General features: G+C 56.0%; 7 protein-coding genes across 7 annotated transcripts; 6 read left to right on the top strand and 1 right to left on the bottom strand.

Moving 5' to 3' along the window:
- Positions 1–690: 690 nt before the first annotated feature.
- Positions 691–3,844, top strand: B0H18DRAFT_1084132 (adaptin N terminal region-domain-containing protein; the record flags this gene model as incomplete). The annotated part of the gene is made up of 12 exons (XM_048031753.1): positions 691–846; positions 911–1,072; positions 1,124–1,358; positions 1,418–1,557; positions 1,614–1,827; positions 1,887–2,032; positions 2,088–2,468; positions 2,489–2,571; positions 2,630–2,870; positions 2,951–3,451; positions 3,506–3,656; positions 3,705–3,844. 12 exons carry the CDS (start codon positions 691–693, stop codon positions 3,842–3,844), a joined length of 2,550 nt encoding a protein of 849 aa, XP_047895638.1.
- A 687-nt stretch (positions 3,845–4,531) lies between these two features.
- B0H18DRAFT_175311 (kinase-like domain-containing protein) lies at positions 4,532–6,255 on the bottom strand. The gene is made up of 6 exons (XM_048036974.1): positions 5,965–6,255; positions 5,883–5,913; positions 5,422–5,826; positions 5,259–5,363; positions 5,051–5,202; positions 4,532–4,982 (listed from the first exon to the last, which is right to left on the bottom strand). The coding sequence occupies exons 1-6, from the start codon at positions 5,967–5,969 to the stop codon at positions 4,703–4,705; spliced, it is 978 nt and encodes a 325-aa protein (XP_047895637.1). The 5' UTR covers positions 5,970–6,255; the 3' UTR covers positions 4,532–4,702.
- Positions 6,256–7,998: 1,743 nt separating this feature from the next.
- On the top strand, positions 7,999–8,462 carry B0H18DRAFT_996370 (uncharacterized protein). Its single transcript, XM_048045415.1, has 2 exons — positions 7,999–8,142; positions 8,199–8,462. Exons 1-2 carry the CDS (start codon positions 8,078–8,080, stop codon positions 8,395–8,397), a joined length of 264 nt encoding a protein of 87 aa, XP_047895636.1. The 5' UTR covers positions 7,999–8,077; the 3' UTR covers positions 8,398–8,462.
- An 846-nt stretch (positions 8,463–9,308) lies between these two features.
- Positions 9,309–10,676, top strand: B0H18DRAFT_1084125 (NAD-P-binding protein; the record flags this gene model as incomplete). Its single annotated transcript, XM_048031751.1, has 7 exons — positions 9,309–9,425; positions 9,488–9,528; positions 9,586–9,733; positions 9,787–9,892; positions 9,947–10,234; positions 10,297–10,417; positions 10,472–10,676. 7 exons carry the CDS (start codon positions 9,309–9,311, stop codon positions 10,674–10,676), a joined length of 1,026 nt encoding a protein of 341 aa, XP_047895635.1.
- A 1,206-nt stretch (positions 10,677–11,882) lies between these two features.
- On the top strand, positions 11,883–12,804 carry B0H18DRAFT_175219 (uncharacterized protein). Its single transcript, XM_048036973.1, has 3 exons — positions 11,883–11,982; positions 12,036–12,720; position 12,804. Exon 2 carries the CDS (start codon positions 12,047–12,049, stop codon positions 12,575–12,577), a length of 531 nt encoding a protein of 176 aa, XP_047895634.1. The 5' UTR covers positions 11,883–11,982; positions 12,036–12,046; the 3' UTR covers positions 12,578–12,720; position 12,804.
- A 798-nt stretch (positions 12,805–13,602) lies between these two features.
- B0H18DRAFT_996359 (uncharacterized protein) lies at positions 13,603–15,460 on the top strand (the record flags this gene model as incomplete). The annotated part of the gene is made up of 6 exons (XM_048045414.1): positions 13,603–13,807; positions 13,863–14,057; positions 14,112–14,274; positions 14,310–14,322; positions 14,389–14,708; positions 14,760–15,460. Coding segments are annotated over 5 exons (1,263 nt in total), but the record flags the coding sequence as incomplete, so codon positions are not given.
- A 95-nt stretch (positions 15,461–15,555) lies between these two features.
- Positions 15,556–18,114, top strand: B0H18DRAFT_996358 (uncharacterized protein). Its single transcript, XM_048045413.1, has 4 exons — positions 15,556–15,707; positions 15,766–15,961; positions 16,012–17,382; positions 17,809–18,114. The coding sequence occupies exons 1-4, from the start codon at positions 15,691–15,693 to the stop codon at positions 17,929–17,931; spliced, it is 1,707 nt and encodes a 568-aa protein (XP_047895632.1). The 5' UTR covers positions 15,556–15,690; the 3' UTR covers positions 17,932–18,114.
- The last annotated feature ends 89 nt before the right edge of the window (positions 18,115–18,203 follow it).

Raw genomic sequence — 18,203 nt, 5'->3', positions numbered from 1 at the left:
TATGCATGACCGGCATACTAGACGTTCGTCCGAGGGATTGTTGACAAACCGGAGAGAACTGGCAGGCGATGATCTCAGCGCCCCGTGGAACCAAGTACTATTGGCCCGGAGATCACGGTGCCGGCATATCGCAGAACGCTCGGTGAAGTTCATCAGCTCTGTCCTTGCGTAAAAAGGCCACAGGACACTGTGGTTGACTTGGCCGGGCGCAACGCCGTCTGAGATCTGAGCGCTGAGCAGATGGGTGAACGAGGCAAGCCAGACGTGCTCGCGCTCCGACGCGCCAGACGAAACACGTGGGAGACCGCGCTCCGCACGTGACGCAAGCGACCGCCGTGTTCCCGCGTACAGCGGTGTGCGGGGACGATGCAGCGTCCCTCCAGAATCGAGGGCAACTCTGCGTGGGTGACCTGTACACATTCACCTCTGCGAAGACGACTCGTCGTGCCGTGCATGCGCTGCTGAGCTGGCTATACTTGGCTACCGCAGAACTGGTTCGTCGTTGAAGTGTTCTCTGAGCTCCGGTACGGTGCCTAAGTTGACTTCTACTGGCATAGCTTTCACTCAGTGCTGACTGGCCTGAGACGTTCGACTGGCTATTTGGGGCTCTTGGACACGACACTGGGACTCTTCTAAACTTTCAGCAGTCCCCAAGGCCACCCAGGTCGACAGTACCACACAACCTGCGCCATGTGGGAGCGGACGCTGCAGGATCTCATTCGCGGCCTGCGCGCGAACAAGAATGATGAGAGCAAGTTCATTGCTCAGGCGATCGCGGAGATTAGGCAGGAGATCAGGAGCAAGGACATGGAGCTCAAGGCCGGCGCAGTTCTCAAGCTAACATATGTCAGTGGTACTCTGTCCGTGCTGTCTCGTCTATTGGCCTGTGCACTGATCGGGTCGGTTGCAGCTAGACATGCTAGGCTATGATATGAGCTGGGCATCATTCCATGTCGTCGAAGTCATGTCGTCTCCGCGCATACACATGAAAAGCGTCGGCTACCTCGCGGCTGCGGAGTCCTTCACCCCAGAGACTGACGTCTTGATGTTGACAACGAACCAGCTGAAGAAAGTGAGCGTATGAACACATTCAAACTGCTGGCGTGCTCACGACTAGTCGTAGGATCTCAGCTCCAAACCCGAAGATGTCACAGTGACTCTTAACGGCCTATCCCACATCATTACTCCTGACCTTGCTCGGGACCTGGCTCACGACCTGATTGCAATGCTGAATCACTCCCGGGCGCACATCCGGAAGCGAGCTGTGATAGCTGTCTACAAAGTCTTCGTCAATTACCCGGAGATCGTTCCATATGGGATAACCAGGTTGCGCGAAAGGCTCGAGGATACGGACCCAGGTAAGAGTGGTTGTGAACCCCAAAATTATTGCAATTGAAGCAGTTTGTGTGGTTGGAAGGTGTTGTTGCTGCGACTGTGAACGCCCTGTGCGAACTCGTCCATCGGAACCCGAAGGACTACCTCACGATGGCGCCGCAGCTCTTCCACCTCATGACGACGTCGTCTAACAATTGGATGCTCATCAAGATCATCAAATTGGTACGCGTCTGAGGCTCCTCCGTCTTCTGTCTCGGCATATTGACCCCTATACGTAGTTTGGAGCGCTATCGCCGTACGAGCCGCGGCTGGTGAAGAAGCTGCAGCCCCCGATCACGGACCTCATATCGACCACACCTGCGATTTCACTTCTCTATGAATGCGTTCATACGTGCATTACCGGAGGCATGTTACAGGGTGCCTCCGGTAATGCACTGGCGAGGACGTGCGTCACGAAGCTTGCTGCTTTCCTGCAGGACCCAGACCAAAATTGTATGGGTACCCTTGTTGGTCTTGGTCTCGATCTTCTCAATAACCATTTATCTATGCAGTGAAGTACATTGCGCTGCTGGCGATGACAAAGATTGTACCGAGCCATCCAGAGCTGGTAGCGGAGTACCAGGACATGATCATCTCTAGTGTTGATGACCCAGACATCAGCATCCGAATGCGGACGCTTGACCTGCTCACTGCCATGGTAAGTACACCGGTCCCGTAACCCCTTTGAGCGTTACTGACCTCGCTACCATCAGGTCAGCCGCACCAACCTGCAGACCATCGTGCAGCAACTCCTGTCACATCTGGTCCGGCCCGACACCTCGGCATCAGGACTCCCCTCTGCGGCACAGTCCCTCTCGCAGTATCAGTATCGCACACCACTCGTGAGCGCCACGCCGAAGTCCACGAACGCGCCGTCGCAGTCGCCCGCGTACCGCCTCACGCTGTCACAGCGGATCCTTGCGCTCGGAGCGCAGGAGACTTACGAGAACGTCGTGGACTTGGAGTGGTACCTCTCCGTGCTGGTGGACCTGGCATACGTCGCGGGCGTCAACGTCGGCCAGCAGATCCGCGACCAGCTGGTCGATATCGTCGGGCGGGTACGGGCGGCGCGGCGATTCGCGGTCCAGCTTATGGTGAAGTGCTGACGGACGAGTCGTTCCTGGCGAATGCTTCCGAGGAGGGCGGTTGTTCTGAGGTACTCTGGGCGGCCGCATGGATTTGTGGCGAGCACTGCGGGTGAGTTGCTGTTCTGTCGCTTTGGCTCGTTGATGACATTCACTCTCTCTGCCTCCAGGGAGCTTGCGGAGCCACAGAAGTTGCTTCCCCACCTACTCCAGCCCGGTCTTGTGGCGTTGGACCCTGAGATCGTCGCGGTCTATCTGCAGGCCGCGACGAAGGTCTTCGGGTACTGGGCCGCGGAGCAGGCCAACACGTTCGAGAGTGAAGACCTGCCAAAGATCAGGGACGCGGTGGACATGACCCTCGAGCGTGCGGGTGAGTTCGCGACGAGCCCGGACATCGAGGTACAAGAGCGGGTATGTGGTTCTCCCCGCGTTCTTCCGCACCGGGTTGATAGCTGATCGGAAATCAAACTCTTTCCCCCCGGATGTGCAAGGCTGCGGAGATGGTGAACTTGTTCACGTTCGTCCGTGCCGATCTTAGTGTGTATAGGCCGAGGACGGACGTTGGCATGGACATGGCCGTGAGTATGAGCGCGAGCTTTGGATCCGGCTTCGGCGACACAGGGTTCGGGGATGATTCACTGGAACCTGGCTTCCCGAAGAGTCTCTACCTCATCCGTCCTCTCTTTTCCGCATACGAGCTCAATGCCGTTGCGGCTGAGGCGCAGTCGCTCGTCGATGTCCCCGAGGATCTCAACCTGGATGCATGGATAGTACCTCCACCGAGAGAGTTTACTGAGCCCTTCGAGCCCGACGATACGGCGGAACCCAAAAAGAAGAAGAAGAGCAAAAAGGGAAAGGAGAAGGAGCTCGGGACGGGGAAGAGCAAGGGGAAGAGCCGAAGTCAAACTCAGCCTGAGTCGGATGACGTTGCAGGACCAGTAGTGGCCTCCCGCTCTACAGAGACAGCAGAAGAGCGTGCGGAACGCGAACGCGTACGTAGTCGTGCCCCTTCATACAAGCCTAACTGACTGATCCCCGCTCTGTAGCGCAAGGCTGAGAGGCGCGAGCGGCTGCGCGATGACCCTTACTACCTTATAGACGACCGGCCGTCACGCGCGAGCGTGAATGATGTGGACTCAATACCGGTGGTTAGATTGGACGACCTACCGCCCCTTTCCCAAGGTGAGCCACCTCCCAGTCATGTCCACCGTCAGCGTAGCTGAAGGGGCCCGTGCGGCGAAACAGCGGAGGACGCACGGCTCCCGAGCCTCCGGAACTCGAGCGCGTCATCGGTCCTACAGACGTTCGTGATTGACAAGACGGCGAGATGCCCCAGGGCAGCCTGTCGCGGCCTGCGTCACGGCCGGTGTCGCGACAGAAAATAAGGACGACGCTAACTCTTTGCGGGATGGTGCGTCCGCGGCGGTGCCGCCACCATCATTCCCTCCTACGAAGTCGAGGACGAGATAGCGCGGACTGCCACGCCCCCTGCGATCAAGGTCACAAGGGCGAAGAAGAAGGGGACGTCGAGCGGGAAGAAGAAACGGACAAAGACTGGAGATAGTACGAGCCCCTTGGCGGAATGAGCATATGAGATGCCTTGTATTATCTGTACGATATGCCTATGGTATATTGCTGGTGGTAGCTACGATGGGAGGGATTGCAAGAAAGCAGCTGTGATGATACATGAGACACGGTGGGACAGGGGTCTGCTGGCTAGATATACGTGCCGCGTTGAGACGTGGTAGGATGATTAATGTCCGGGAAGGTTGCAGGGATATCATGTTGAGACAAAGACATAGCCAGTGTGCATAGTACACAGGTACAAGGATGCTGTTCATCGGTCATCTTCCACATGCTCGACAGAGTCGACTACCTCATTAATCAGTTCCATGGTGACTCCAGGAATGATGCGCTCAGCCTCGGTGAACGCGCGCTGGAGGGCGCTGAGGGCCACTCTTGCTTCCTGGGTGGATACTCGCGGGAACAGCTACATCGCAATCCACATCGTCAGGCACATTGACATGACAACTCAACGCGGATGACGCACCGACGCAATCGCAGGCAGTACCACCGAGTCCAGCATAGTGGTGTCGGGCAACTCGTCGTCAACCGGCGGCCGCCCATTCGCTGCCCCAGCCACATATCCATTCGGTTCATCTTCATAATCGTCATCATACTCGTCCGACGGCTCCTTTTTGACGGCCGCCGCAACCGAGCCGTTGCGTATCGTCGCCTGTTGGTCAAACTTGCGCGGCGTCGATGGATTTGACGCGGGCAGGGGCGGGAGCTCGTCTTGCTGCTGACGGTCGTCGCCTCAGTGATCCCGGACAGGCCCCTCGGGAGAACGTCAAGCTGCCGCCCGAGCCTGAGCCCTCTGAATCATCTGAGCGCGTCGTGCCGTTGTTCTCCCATGTCAGCGGTGGGCCGGACACCTTTATGGAGCTTGTCTGGGCACGTCCGACGGTGCCCGCGTGCCGCACAGTTCCGAAATCCCATAGGTCCTCTGGATCGCTGTTAGCGCTGTGTGGAATGGAGTCAGCCACCACAAACACAGTAAAAGATTGGAGGGGGGAGGGAACGGAGCTCACATGTCCTCGACGTGCTGCCGCTCTTCCTCCTCTACGCGCTCGCCGCCCTCGGCCTTCCATCGCTCGTGTCGCTCGATGAGTTCGGTCAGATAGCTCGTCTTCTTCGCCATGCGGACGAACTTGTGCTTCAGCAGGTCCCGGGCAGACGGGCGCTGGTTCAGGCCGTTCTCGTCAACGGCGAAGTACTCGAAGAGGTAGGCGCACCTACGTCTCGGGGATCACGCTGGAGGCAGTACGACACGAATTCCCTGAACATCTTGGAGAAGGGACCCTCCAATGTCGGGGGCGCGTTCTTCGGAATCAAAAATAGAACCTGCAGGAACGACGTCAGGTCTTCAAGTCTTCTTCTGGCGTACCTGCATGCTACGTGCCTTCATTGGATGCAGCTCCGCGTACGGCGGTTCACCCTTCGCGAGCTCAATAGCGGTGATACCCAGAGACCAGATGTCCGCCTTGTGGTCGTAGCCGCTCTGCTTGATGACCTCGGGCGACATCCAGTATGGCGTGCCGACGAAGGTGTTCTTCTTGGCCGAAAGTGTGCCCGACAATTGACCAGAGACACCAAAGTCAGCTAGCTTGACGTCTCCACCTGCAGAGAGAGAATATTCGCAGCTATCATGGGCACGAGGTGAAAACCTGAACGACCTAGACATACTGCGGGACGCACCTTTGATATCTCGATGAAGCTTTCCCTCGGTATGAAGATACTCAAGACCCTTCAACAGCTCCCTCACAATGATCGCGATGTATTCTTCTCGAAACACTCCCGGTTTCATCTGAATACGGGGCGTCAGGTCCAACCCGATCGCAGTACAGAGCATCAACCGCTTACAAGGTCAGAACATGAGCCGCCGGAACAGTATCTGGGGGTATGTCAGATCGAGTGGTTAATGATTGTCGAAAAGATCGCTCACTCCATGACGATCCATAGTGCGAGCCCTTGAGGAAGGATCCGTGGTATTTGGTGACATGCGGAGAGTCGAGCTGGGAGAGGATCTGGATCTCCTGCTGAATGTCCTCAATCTCGTCTTCAGCACTCTCGAGTCGATGATCTTAATGGCCACGGTCTTTTGAGTGCGTTTGTCGTATCTGCGTGTCGTGAAGGTTCGGTTGAGGTCAGTCGTCTACGGCACGGCTAGATGAACGCACCCCTTGTACACCTCTCCGAACGATCCCTTGCCTGCACCAACGTGTTCAAGACGTGTCAAGAGACCTGTAAAGCGGCAACTCTGCATAGAACAATACGCACCGATCCTGTCTTGCTTCACGTAGAACTCCTCCGGATCCTGGTGGTGGGAGTCCTGCACGCGAGTTGAACCAACCGCACAAGAAACATAGATCGCGACATGAGCAAGGAGAAAATACTCACCATATCCTATCCTTTTCAGCCAGCGCACTGCGCTTGTGAAAGTCGTATCGGGATGCTAAGATGAATTGGTGATAGCAATGCGATCGTGCGCGTGCAGTCGGAGTCACGGTGAGAACCAGTGATCAGAGGAGCAAATAGCCTCCGTCGGCAAACAACGATAGAGCAAGTGCAGCTGTCGAGGAGAAGAATGAGCGCAAGGAGGCCTGCTGGAGGGGGGAGGAGGTGGAGGGAGGAGGAGTTGGAAGAGGGAGGAGCTGGTTGCGGTGAGCCGCTGGTGGCCATATCGTTGCCGTATCGCTGCGGCTGACAGGCACGCGCCCGCATCTGCAGTCTCCGCCATGCCTCCGTCTCCTCACTACGCGTTTCGGACGGCCACATCCTCGCACTAGCACCCTCCGGAGGTCACCCACGTCCAGAGCACAAAGCATTCGCTGTTGCAGCCCAACCTGGCTAGCTCTGCGCAGGCTGTTTGAGCCCAGCGGAGTCTGGAGGCCGAGCCGCGCGGGTCCTTGTCCTTTCGGCGACCCACACACCTCTTTTTGGCGTGTCGACATTGCCTTGACGCGTCTTTACGCGACTTCATGCCCCTAAACGGTAGAAATACGCGTAGCGAGCGGGGGAGTTCATGTACGTCCCATGTCATCCTCCGGAGATGGTATTAATCCTCTGCGGCGACGCCACCGGCGTCGCTCTTGCGATTAACGGTCACGACGGATCGCGATGTGAATCATGGTGCCATTGTAAATGCAGACAGGACTGCGTCGGGTCGCTGTATCACACAGTGACCCAAACGCGAAGTCACAGGTGCGTATCAGATTCCCGGACTCCCTTGCTCCGGTACTTATGCTTTGAATATCAGGCCGAGCGCGTACAAGGCCAGCTGAGATTCAGGAACGCGCTGTATTGCCAGTGTATTGCAGCGGTTTCTCCGAGCGAAGCGCACAGAGAACAGCGGGGTTGCGGTGTGTAGGACAAGTCATTTGAACCATTGACATTTGGCAGAGACTCGCTCTGAATGTCCCGGAGATGTAACAACTCGCTTCCGACGCTGCTCGCCAACTCCGGCCACACCGAGACACTGGTACAGGCAATATGGACGCGAAGAGCCTCCTCTGTCGGATTCGCAGTGGTATGCGTATTCCTGCGGCAACAGGTGTCTATTACCGGCGAGATAATTTCCGGAGCACACGTTGAAAGTCCCACCAGTACAGGAATTGCTGGTATTTGCTATAACTGGCTCCCGTCCGACATGCACGAGCGTCGCGTCCTGTCCAACTCCATATGCTGCGGGACCCCTTGTATGTCTGACCACCGTGTAAAGTACAGCTGCTGATATGACATGACTCTGGACCATCTCCGGCTCTGGACAGCATTGGCTACTAGCGGCCTTTGGCGGGATTAACTACTGGTGAATATTTGGTTGTGCTGAAAAGTGACGAACGCCGCCCTAGCGTATTAGTTGGTGAGGAGGACTTGCTGAACCGCCCGGTCCGCTCAGCGCTCAAGCGCTCATCGACATCCTTCGACTTACAGCGCTTCAGGAGCCTTGCTCCAGCCACCGACATCGTTCTCGCTGAGACTGGACCTTGGTTTGGTGGAAGCTGGCAAGGTCTGCCCATCGCCCACACCTCCCGACGACTAGGAGTATGTCGTTCAAGATGCAGCCTTCAAGCCACGATAATTCCGGCTTCCTCTTCGTCGTCGCCCTGCTCGGGTTCATCCTGTGAATCCTCCCTCCAGCCTAACTTGCAATCCAGACACTTACGGTTGTGAATAAAGTTTCGCAGCCCTGGCGTGGTGCATGGTCTCTTCGTGCCTTGGACGGTCGTGCTTCGATGCCGTCCGCGAGCTGTGGAGGATGATGGTCCTGAGCGCGCAGTCGGATCGCCGTCCTGGTCGTGCGGGTTACAGGAGACATCTGGACGACCAATCGGACCTCTTTGAGATGGAGTATCGGGGGGTAGGGAGGGCAGGATGATGCTGGGACTTGTGAAGGTCACGGTGCAGGCGTGGAGGCTGTACGTTCGGTCTACCTTCAACGTGCGCGTGAGGTTTGAATCGTGTGTACTAGTACTTTGTGCGTGCTGAACTTACCGCTCAGGCGAGGCTCTGTTGCGCCCTCTCCTGACGTCTCGTCAGTAGCCTGTCTCTGGACATCGCTGCAGCGTTCTCTGCCCATTGGCACGTACGCAGCGGTTTTGCCGAAGTTCAGTCGTCCCATAGCTCACTTAAATATTTAATCAAACGTCATGTACGGCGTAAAGGACACGCACACATGTTTAGACGAAAGTCGACGTACATAGCGGCCGGTGAAGGGGTCGTTCACATTAAATCCAAATTCACATTCCATGAGGATGTCTCATTGACAGATTGGGGTTGGGATGAGGAGAGGAGGCGTGTGCGCGCCAAACGTCTCTCGGCTACCACTGCGATCTGCATGTTCAACCGACTCTACAACTTCAAGTACATCCAACCAATCCTGCCACCTTACACCTCCTTACACGCCGTCGCCTCACTAGCTGCAGTCCAACTGACTTACCATGTCCACTCTACCAAACTTACCTCGCATTTGTGCATCTTCAACGGTCGTACGGTCTAGATTCAAACACTTGCTAACCCTGTGCCAACCCGATCCGACGGACTTCCACACGAACCACTTGCCGAGAAGCCTGGCTGAGAAACATCGCGTTTCGTGGTGAAGAATGGCGACAACGCTTCGTCATAACTGCCCTCCGATGAACTCTCGTCTGCATGAGTATAAAACCCGAAGCAGGCCCGTCACGGGTCGCCGATGATCACGTCGCTCAAGTCTTTATCGCGAGCGGACCAACTACCCTTCGTACTCAACAAGTCCTCCGCCATCTTTCGGCCACGCCGATAGCTCGAACCATGTCTTTCCCGAAGACGATCCAGGCGATTGCGATCAACAAGAATGGAGAGGTCGATGTCATCAACAAGGAGGCCGTACCCTTCCCCGAGCATGTACCTGGGAATGTCATCGTTAAGGTGCGTCGATCGTCTGTTGATACAGGGACTGGTCACTGATGCCCGTTGTTCCTCCTGTGTAGGTCAACTATGGCGGTGTCAACTTCATCGACACCTACTTCAGGTGATGCCACAGCAACCAACGATGTTACTCTCGAGCTGAACTGCTTCGGCGATCCAGGAAGGGTCTCTACCCGGCGAAGTCGTTCCCTCTCACGCTTGGGCAAGAGGCCTCGGGCACCATCGCGGCTCTTCCCACAGATGAGAAGGTGCTGAATGACAAGCAGTACAAGAAGCGCGGATTGAAGGTCGGGGACAGGGTGGCTATAGTGAGTCTACTCGTTCATTATCAGTCGGCAGTGTCTTATACGTCCCCATGCAGTTCACCTCTGCAGCACATGCAGAGTATGCGTCCGTTCCATGGGTCAAGGTCTTTGCAGTACCCAACAATGTCTCTCTCATCACCGCAGGTGCTGCCCTGCTGCAAGGTACTCCACCAAGCCACGCGCATGTCATCCGTTCGCTTATGGGTCCACCTATAGGCCTCACTGCCCTAACTTTTATCACGGAGTCATATGACGTCAAGAAGGGCGACTACGTCTTCGTGCACACCGTCGCCGGCGGGCTCGGTCTGCTCTTCGCCCAGTTGGCCAAGCACCGCGGCGCGATCGTGATCGGCACGACATCGACGCAGGAGAAGGCGGACATTGCGAAGCAGCACGGCGCGGACCACGTCATCCTCTACCCCGTGGAGAACACTGTTGACCGTGTGCTCGAGATTACGAAGGAGAGGGCGTGCATGTCATCTACGATGGGGTTGGGAAGGATACGTGCGTTGTTGCTGCTGTAGCTGTAGATTCGATGCTTACTTTGGGACGTTTGTAGGTTCGAGGACGATTTAAGTTTATTCGGAGGAAAGGCACGATCGTTTGCGTCGGAAATGCATCCGGAGCTGTGCCGCCTTTCCCACCCCTCAAGCTGGTCGAGAAGAACTTGAAGCTGCTGCGGCCTTCGTACGTAGCCCACTGCACCGAGGATCTACATAGCTAATTTATCATCCTTCGCAGTGCAATTAACTACATCGTCACTCCGGAAGAGTCGCTCCAATACGGGACAGAGCTCTTCCAGCTGATCGCGAGCGGTGTCGCCAAGATCAACATATACAAGGAATACCCCTTCACGACGGAAGGTGCGCGGGAAGCACAGACGGACCTAGCCCAGCGGGGTGGAAAGACTTTCGGAAAGTTGATTATCAAGATCGCAGACGAGTAGGCGGATAAGATCTGAGCAGACGTGCGGATGCATACTAATCTAAGATGTACTACTACGAATACGAATGAAGACGGGGCAGGTCGTTGGATGCGAGGCGTTGGTGTGTGGTGATTATGTGGTGTGCATGCGCAGAAGTTGTGAAGACGTATCTGACTTGCTGATGGGATTGGCTGGCGCAGAGTCTCCCGTGCATTGGTACCATCCGTCGTCGCTGAGTTCAGTGTTGTGTTTCGGCGTGACGGTCTCGCCCTACATTCAGACTCCGGCGGTGTTCGCTCGGGGCTTCTGCAACTCAGCCACCGCATGGTTGAAGAGGATAACCTGCTCACAACTAGTCACCTCGTCGCCTCTCAACTTTTGGTGCATCGTCTCTCGAGTCGCGACGGAGCAAACACATTCCCCAGGACATCATGTGAGTTTACAGGTATTGTAATAAGAAGAGCTCGCTCACCATCCCTATGAAGGGCTGTGTCGGGGTACTGCTGCGGAGTCTGGCATCAGTGCAAAGGGACGCACTACCGTCGAGTTCACCAGAAGTTTACGACGGTTACGTTTCTATGGGATGGGCAAGTAATGGTTGTGAAGCGGAACAAGGTGACCTCTCAATTCAACTGTCCGCGGTGCCGGAAATCGTTTTCGGAACCCTCCACTTTGCGGGTAAGGCAGCACATGATGTCCGACGGGCTTGTTCTGACACCATGTACTATTGTCCAGAAACACTGTCGCAGGGAAATCGACTGCCGTCTGCATACTCGGCGGCGTGTCCTCAGGTACGAACCGGGCGCACGTCGGTCTCGTAGCATTGGGTCGGGTACGAGTGGCGCTGATGTGCGTGCGCCTTCGGAAGCCGACATTGACCAGGCAAGCGATGCGGAATATGTACTGGATGGCGCTTCACCTAGCTCTGGTCCATCTGGTGCGTCAACGCAATCGACGCGCCCCATTCGGTGAGGGTATCGTGCCCATCTCGACGCCACTACGCTCATTTCTTTTGGCTAGACGCGGTGGGCCGCACACGACCCGTACTCAACGTGCCCTTGTGCGTGGGTACTGGAAAGACGAATACACCGTGCACCAAATCGGCGAATACATGAACCTCAGCCGATCCGATATTTGGCACGCGATCAAAAACCAGTCGGGCGACGATCTCGACGAGGATGAGGCCTACCGTGACGGAACAGTTGGTGATGTCATCAACGTGGAGAATTTGCTGCTAGATATCGAAGTTATGGCCAAGGTGAAGGAGCCGAGATCGACGAGGTCGATGAGAAGGTCGAGGTGGAATTGCCGGTCAAGGAGGAAGCATGTATGCAACTCGTGTCTATCTTTATGATCACACAGTGCTGACGTGTATGTTAGATGACTCGGATATGGAATTCGAGTTGATCAATGCTGAGCCAGCCATGCGTAGTCCACGCAGCGAGCCAATGCAACGCAGCCCGCAGCCCTCTCAATCGTCGATCTCGATGTTCAATACCATCAGTGCGACGAACTCATCGAATCCTACACTGATCTCTCGGCTCCCCACCCCACCCCTATCCTCACGCAGTGCTGCCGGTCCAAGTTCGCTGCCAGATGCCACGCAGACCTCGCAGTCGGATGGCATGGAAAACCTGAACTCATCAACAGCCAATGGTAGTGGTCCAGGCCGATCGCAGGTGGATGAAACGGATCCCATACACACGTTCTTGAACCAGCTGAAGCGTCCGCTCGCTCACCTGACGGACGCCTTCCGTGACTTTGGGGTCGTTAAGGGAGAAGATCTGGATGTTCTGTGCGAGTTGAAGGACCAATGGACTTTCCTTCAGGCGTGCTTAGGTGATGCAAAGAAAGTGACCCCCCTCGAATGGATGATCATAAAAGCGGGCCTGGAAGGACGAGCGGCGAGACTGCGCAAATGAAGGGACACTTACGTCTATAGCGTATGGTACCAATAACAGGCACTGCGCGTTTCCCTATCTGATGTAATACTTATGCCATTTTCAGCCTTGAGCCACAGTGCGGCCACCATCGCTGTAGGGTTGCTGTAGGATATCATGGTCTTGTAAGTAATCGATTGTGCACTCCTCCGTCCAGCTTCATTTACATCGCACGCCGGGCCTTTCTCCGTCACGGTGCTGCTACAAGTCGGCCTCAGACAGGCTCGTGCTATGTGTTGTCCGTTATCTATACTGGGATGCCCCCAGCAACATATGGTGGAGGAACGTAGTTACGCTGATACCGCTCAAAGAAGGTGAGTGACCTAGGTGCCGTTCAGTCTGCACTGTCGCTGTGGACTCTGTGCTTACTATTGGGACGCTTGTTAGGTTCGAGGACAACTTCAAGTATATTCAGAGGAACTTGGCATGATCGTTTGCGTCGGAAATGCGTCGCATCTGGAGCTGTGTGCTGCTCTGTCTGCCCCTCAAGCCGATCGAGAAGAACTTGAAGCAACTGCGACCTTCGCACGAAGCCGACTGCACCGAGGACCTATATGGCTGATCGATGATCGTTTGCAGTGCATTCAAGAATGTCATCACGCCGGGAGAGACGATCCACAATACGAGAGAGAGCTCTGCGAGCTGATCGCGGGCGGTGTCGTCAAGATCAACGTATGTATAAGTACTACCCGTTCAACACGACGGAGGCCGCGCGGTCGGAAGCACAAACGGACTTGGTGCAGCGGGGCGGAAAGGCCTTCAGAAAGCTGTTAATCAAAATTACAAACGAGTAGGCGGAGATCTGTGCTGATATACGGAAGTATTATGAGTTTCAAAGAACACAGAGCAGGTCGTGGAAAGCGTGGTGTTGGTGTGCTATGCGACGTGCAGAGGCTATGATTCTAGATCTGAAGACATCTAATTTACTGATCCGGGATTATTAGCTAGCGCAGACTCGGAAGCTGATAAGTAGTATGTATGTGGGCGTCTCCCGGACTTCCGTTCCAGCCCATCGTCGGCGAGTTCGAGAATTCGGTTCAGTCCCACCACTTTCAGACTCCGGTGGTTGTCGGGGGGTTTAGCACAAGTTGCCGCAGCCTCAGCTACTCACGGCACGGACGAGGAGTACAGCCCAATTCTGTAATCACCTCGTCGCCTCAAAACGACTTTCGTCGCATCGAACACGATTCTGCTTGTGACAGCAGGGGTCATGTGGGTTTACCAATCTCATGCTTGGAAGATTTGTTGTTCAACATCGTCGTGCAGGCCTGTCAAAAGGGGTCTCTGTTGTGGCGTATGGCACACACACATAAAGGCGCACAACCGCAGTGTTCATCAAAGGTTCACGAAGGTCACATTCAAGATCGACAAGCGGGCGATGACTGTCGGGCGCGATCCCACAACCTCACAATTCCATTGTCCGCGGTGCGACAAAGCGTACGAACAGGCTGCTGGCTTACGCGTAAGGGCGCTCTCCGCGTATCTTGCATCTGGATTGACACCATATGTTCATCAGTGGCACACACGCAGAAACATAGACTGCCGTCTGGATGATACGCGATCATACGCGAGGCGCGGGATGGGCAGATTCCAGCTTCGGATCGACGCCCGTGGGTCTTCAGCAGCGGGTGCGGAGCCAGCAAGTGGTGGCGAATATGAAGCAGATACTGCTAGTGGGTGTCTTCTACATCGTCTGCTTCTGTGTTGCCATCAGCGCGTCCTCTTCGGTGAGGTTTCCAGTCTCATCTCCACAACCGTATCGTCAGGCCATGCTCACTGCTTCGGCCGCCCAGACACGGTGGGCCACATACAACTCGGACTCAGCGGGCTCTCGTGCGCGGATACTGGAAGGATGAGTATACCGTGCATCAGATCGGGGAGTATATGAATCTCAGCCAAAAAGCCGTATGGCGCGCATCAAGAACGATCAGGCGACAATCTTATCGAGACGAGAGCTACCGTGACGGCACAGTTGGCGACGTCATAAACTTGGAAAGCCTCCCGTCAGACATCGAGCCGCAGGATGAAGCTGTGGTCAAGGTCGAAGATGCCCATATGGATGATATGGATGAGACAATTGATTTGGAGATGCTGCTCCCCAAGGAAGAGCCAGGCAAGTGACTCATGTCTGCCTTGACGATCAGACGGTATTGACGTATCCTAGATGACTCGGATGTGGAAGTCGAAGTGCTCATTGCTGAGCCAACCGCGCGCGGTGCAAGCAGAGAGTCCATACGACGCAGCCAGCAGCCCTCTCAGCGTCAATCCTCGTCGGTTGACCCTATACCTGCCGCTGATTCAATCAGTGCAACGACCTTTGCGACGACCTCATCGAATACGGCGCGAGTTTTCCGGCTCTCTACTCCTCCCCTATCCTCACTCCTCGCTGCCGGTCAAAGCTCGCTGCGAAATGCCGCGCAAAGCTCGCAGGATGGCGCGGGAATCTCTGACGCATCGGAAGCTAGTGGTAGTGGCCCAGGCCGACTGCATGGGGACACAGAGACGGGTCCTATATATGCATTCTTGGTACAGCTGAAGCGTCCGCTTGCCCACCTGTCGGACACTTTCGGTGACTTTGGAATCGTTACGGAAGAGGATCTGGATGTTTTGTGCGAATTACAGGATCAATGGAGTTTCCTTCAGGCGTTCTTAGGTGAGGCGAAGAAAACGACATCCTTCGAATGGATGATCATCAAGGCGGGCTTGGAAGGACGAGCTGCGACATTGCGCAAGTGAAGGGGCAGTACTCATGTCTGTAGCATATGGTACTACTGAAGGCTTTGTGTGTACTATTTGATGTAAATACGCCGTTTCGGCCTTAGCTCACAGCGACCCATCGCCGTAGGATATGATTTTGTAACCGATTTTGCAGTTCTCCGTTCATTTACAACGCCTACCAAATGCGGCATTACACTGCTGCGTATCGGTTCGAGCACCGTTAGCGCTCGATGCACGCCGGGCCCTTCCCCGTCACAGTGACAGTTCCGCTGCAAGTTAGCCTCAGACTTGGTCTTCCGAAGCTCGTACTCTGTGTTGTTCCTCCTCTATTCTGGGATGCCCAAGGCAACATATGGTGGAAGAGCATAGCGACGCTGATGACACGCAAAGAATGGTGAGCAACCCTCAGTCTACACTTGTATCGTTGCGTTCATCCGCAAATGAATCCCTAGGCCCGCCGCGCCAGGCAAGTGCCGCGAATGCGGCCAAATCGTCCGGTCGCTCGAACACCACTATCGATCTACTCATCAGTCGTCGTGTCGCGTGGTTCTGGACGGCACTATCCACGACGTCTTCCGCGATCACGAAGTGGGCTTATTTCGGTGTCTGCGATGTGCGAAGCCTTTCCAGACCCCACGAAAGCTTCAGGTGAGACTATTATTTGGTCTTTTCGCTGGTCTTTACAACGTCTTGGGCAGGACCACATGCGAAGGGATTCGTGTTCGCGCTCCCAGACCCCTCCGACTCGGAGTCAGCCTGTGCCTACAGGTTCGCCGGGGCGCATCCGCATCAAGATGCGCAAGCCGGGGGTTGGGGACCCTGACTCACAAGACGCTAACAAACCAGAGCATCGAAGATCTGGCCCCACCAAGCGTCGACCATCCCTAGTTCTGACCCTGCCTGGAAGGAAGCGCCCTAAGCTCGACGACACCAATGACCCCGTTACGGACCCTGGCCGGCAACCATCTCTCGTACGAGACGAAGCTGCAGAGCCTGTATCCTCGACCGAGGAGCCACGGCCCCCGCCTACGCCTCCGGATTCACATCCCATATCTACGCCTTCGGATTCACAGCCCGTACTACCTGCGCCTTCGGATTCCCAGCTGGGACATGAACCATCGCGGTCGCCATCTCTCCATCCACCCTCCGAATCAGAGCCGCAGGCTGCGATTGGGCTCACTGCGCCCTCAGAGTCGCAGCCTATCGAGCCAGATGATACAATGAGGGATCCACACGGATCGACGACTCCAGAGCCTGAGGAAGATAGACCCGGAGTTGAGGAGCCCGTGCTCGATAACTCGGGTTCTCAGTCCGTAGGATCTGCGCCATCGCCAGAACCACACCCTATAGTCGAGGCTTTCGACTCACAGGGAGTACGAGAAGAGTCACTGGATCCACCGACCGCCGTACCTGCGTCAATAGAGCAACAGCCTATATCCACGTCGTCAGAGTTGATTGTCGCATCCGGGCCCGTCGAATCCGAGGAGCCACAAGCGTCGCCGGATCCAGCGGCGGTACGTGCGGCCTGCGACTTGCAACCCGAATCCATGCCTTTGGAGTCGCTAGGTACGCCTGCGGATGATCCAGCGGTACCTGGACTCTCGGAGCGTGAGCCTGAGCCCTCGTCCGAAACCATGGGTTCGCCGCCTCTTCCTGTGCCCTTGGAGCTTCCGGAGTCGGGAGCCACCTCTCCGCCCTTGGATTTGCAGGCCCCGGATCTATCATCCTCTTTTCCTGAACCAGATCCGCAGACGCACACCGCAGACGACCCGCAATCTCCACATATTGACGCGAGCGAGACAGGCATGGACGTCGATGCAGTACAGCTCGACGCTCTCGAGCTTCAGTATCCTGATGATGATGACGACGACATCGCGATGGCCGATGTGCAGGATGCTGAAGGATCGATCGAGGAAGCTGTCAACGGTGATGTATTCGCCGCGGCCGGCCCTCGACCTTGGCAAGCCGAGGCTGATCCCGACGACATCCGTACTGTCCACGAACCTCCAATGGATGGTCCATATCCTGCGTTCGTCGTAGCACCGGCATCGCACCATGCTATTGACGATGTGAGTGCGCCCACAGAGTTGACGGCTTCTAGTGTCCACGACTTGCCGGTGGTCGATGGGCACGAAGAACGATACGCAGGTGCGAAGACGCCCCTCGGGCTGATGAGCCCACCGCTTAGCCCCTCCGAGTCCACAGACAACGGGCCCGTTCCTGTTCATGTTGACTCCCTGGCTGGTAATGGCATGGATCCCTCGAGTGCGTCGCAGCGCGGTTCCTCTGACGAGAATGCGGCGGCTGTGCGCTATAGACCAGGAGGGACTGACTCAGAGGTCGCATCCTCTCAGTCAGGCTCTCCTGGCCCCAGCCAGGGAGCAGCCCACCTCGCGAGCCGCTCCCTCCCTCCCATCCTGTTGTGCTCTTCCTCGAGGGCATTTGCACCGGCCGGTCACCCCCGGCGCACTTTGCTCACGCCTTCGTCGACCTAGGCTACGACACTGAGGAGGAACTCGACATTCTGGCGTGCGCGGAGCCAGGGTGTGGCGACTGGGACAACCTGGAAGAAGAACTGCGCACGGAGAAGGGGTACGATGCGTGGTGGTTGCGCGTAAAGATCGGCCTGCGCAAGCGAGCGAAGAGGTGTGCTGAGAGGAACGGCAACGACAACGTTTGATCTTCCGTTTTCGTAATTATCCAGTCTAACTATCGTGCTGCATCGTGTTGTAACATCTGCTGTACTGCTTTCCTTTGCTCTCGTGCTTTCAAATCTTGTAGTTGTATGTGCATCCGAGTCTCAGCTGCACACTCTTGCTGTCGTCGCTGTCTTTGTCTTTGTATTGATTCGCTGCTATATCTCGTACCGCATAACTCCCGGTGCAAATGT

This window comes from Fomitopsis serialis, assembly GCF_022376445.1.
Source record: "Fomitopsis serialis strain Sig1Antser10 chromosome Unknown B0H18scaffold_19, whole genome shotgun sequence".
NCBI lineage: Eukaryota > Fungi > Basidiomycota > Agaricomycetes > Polyporales > Fomitopsidaceae > Fomitopsis > Fomitopsis serialis.
The sequence above is the reverse complement of the archived record's forward strand: the minus strand, read 5'-3'. Positions and strand labels throughout refer to the sequence as shown.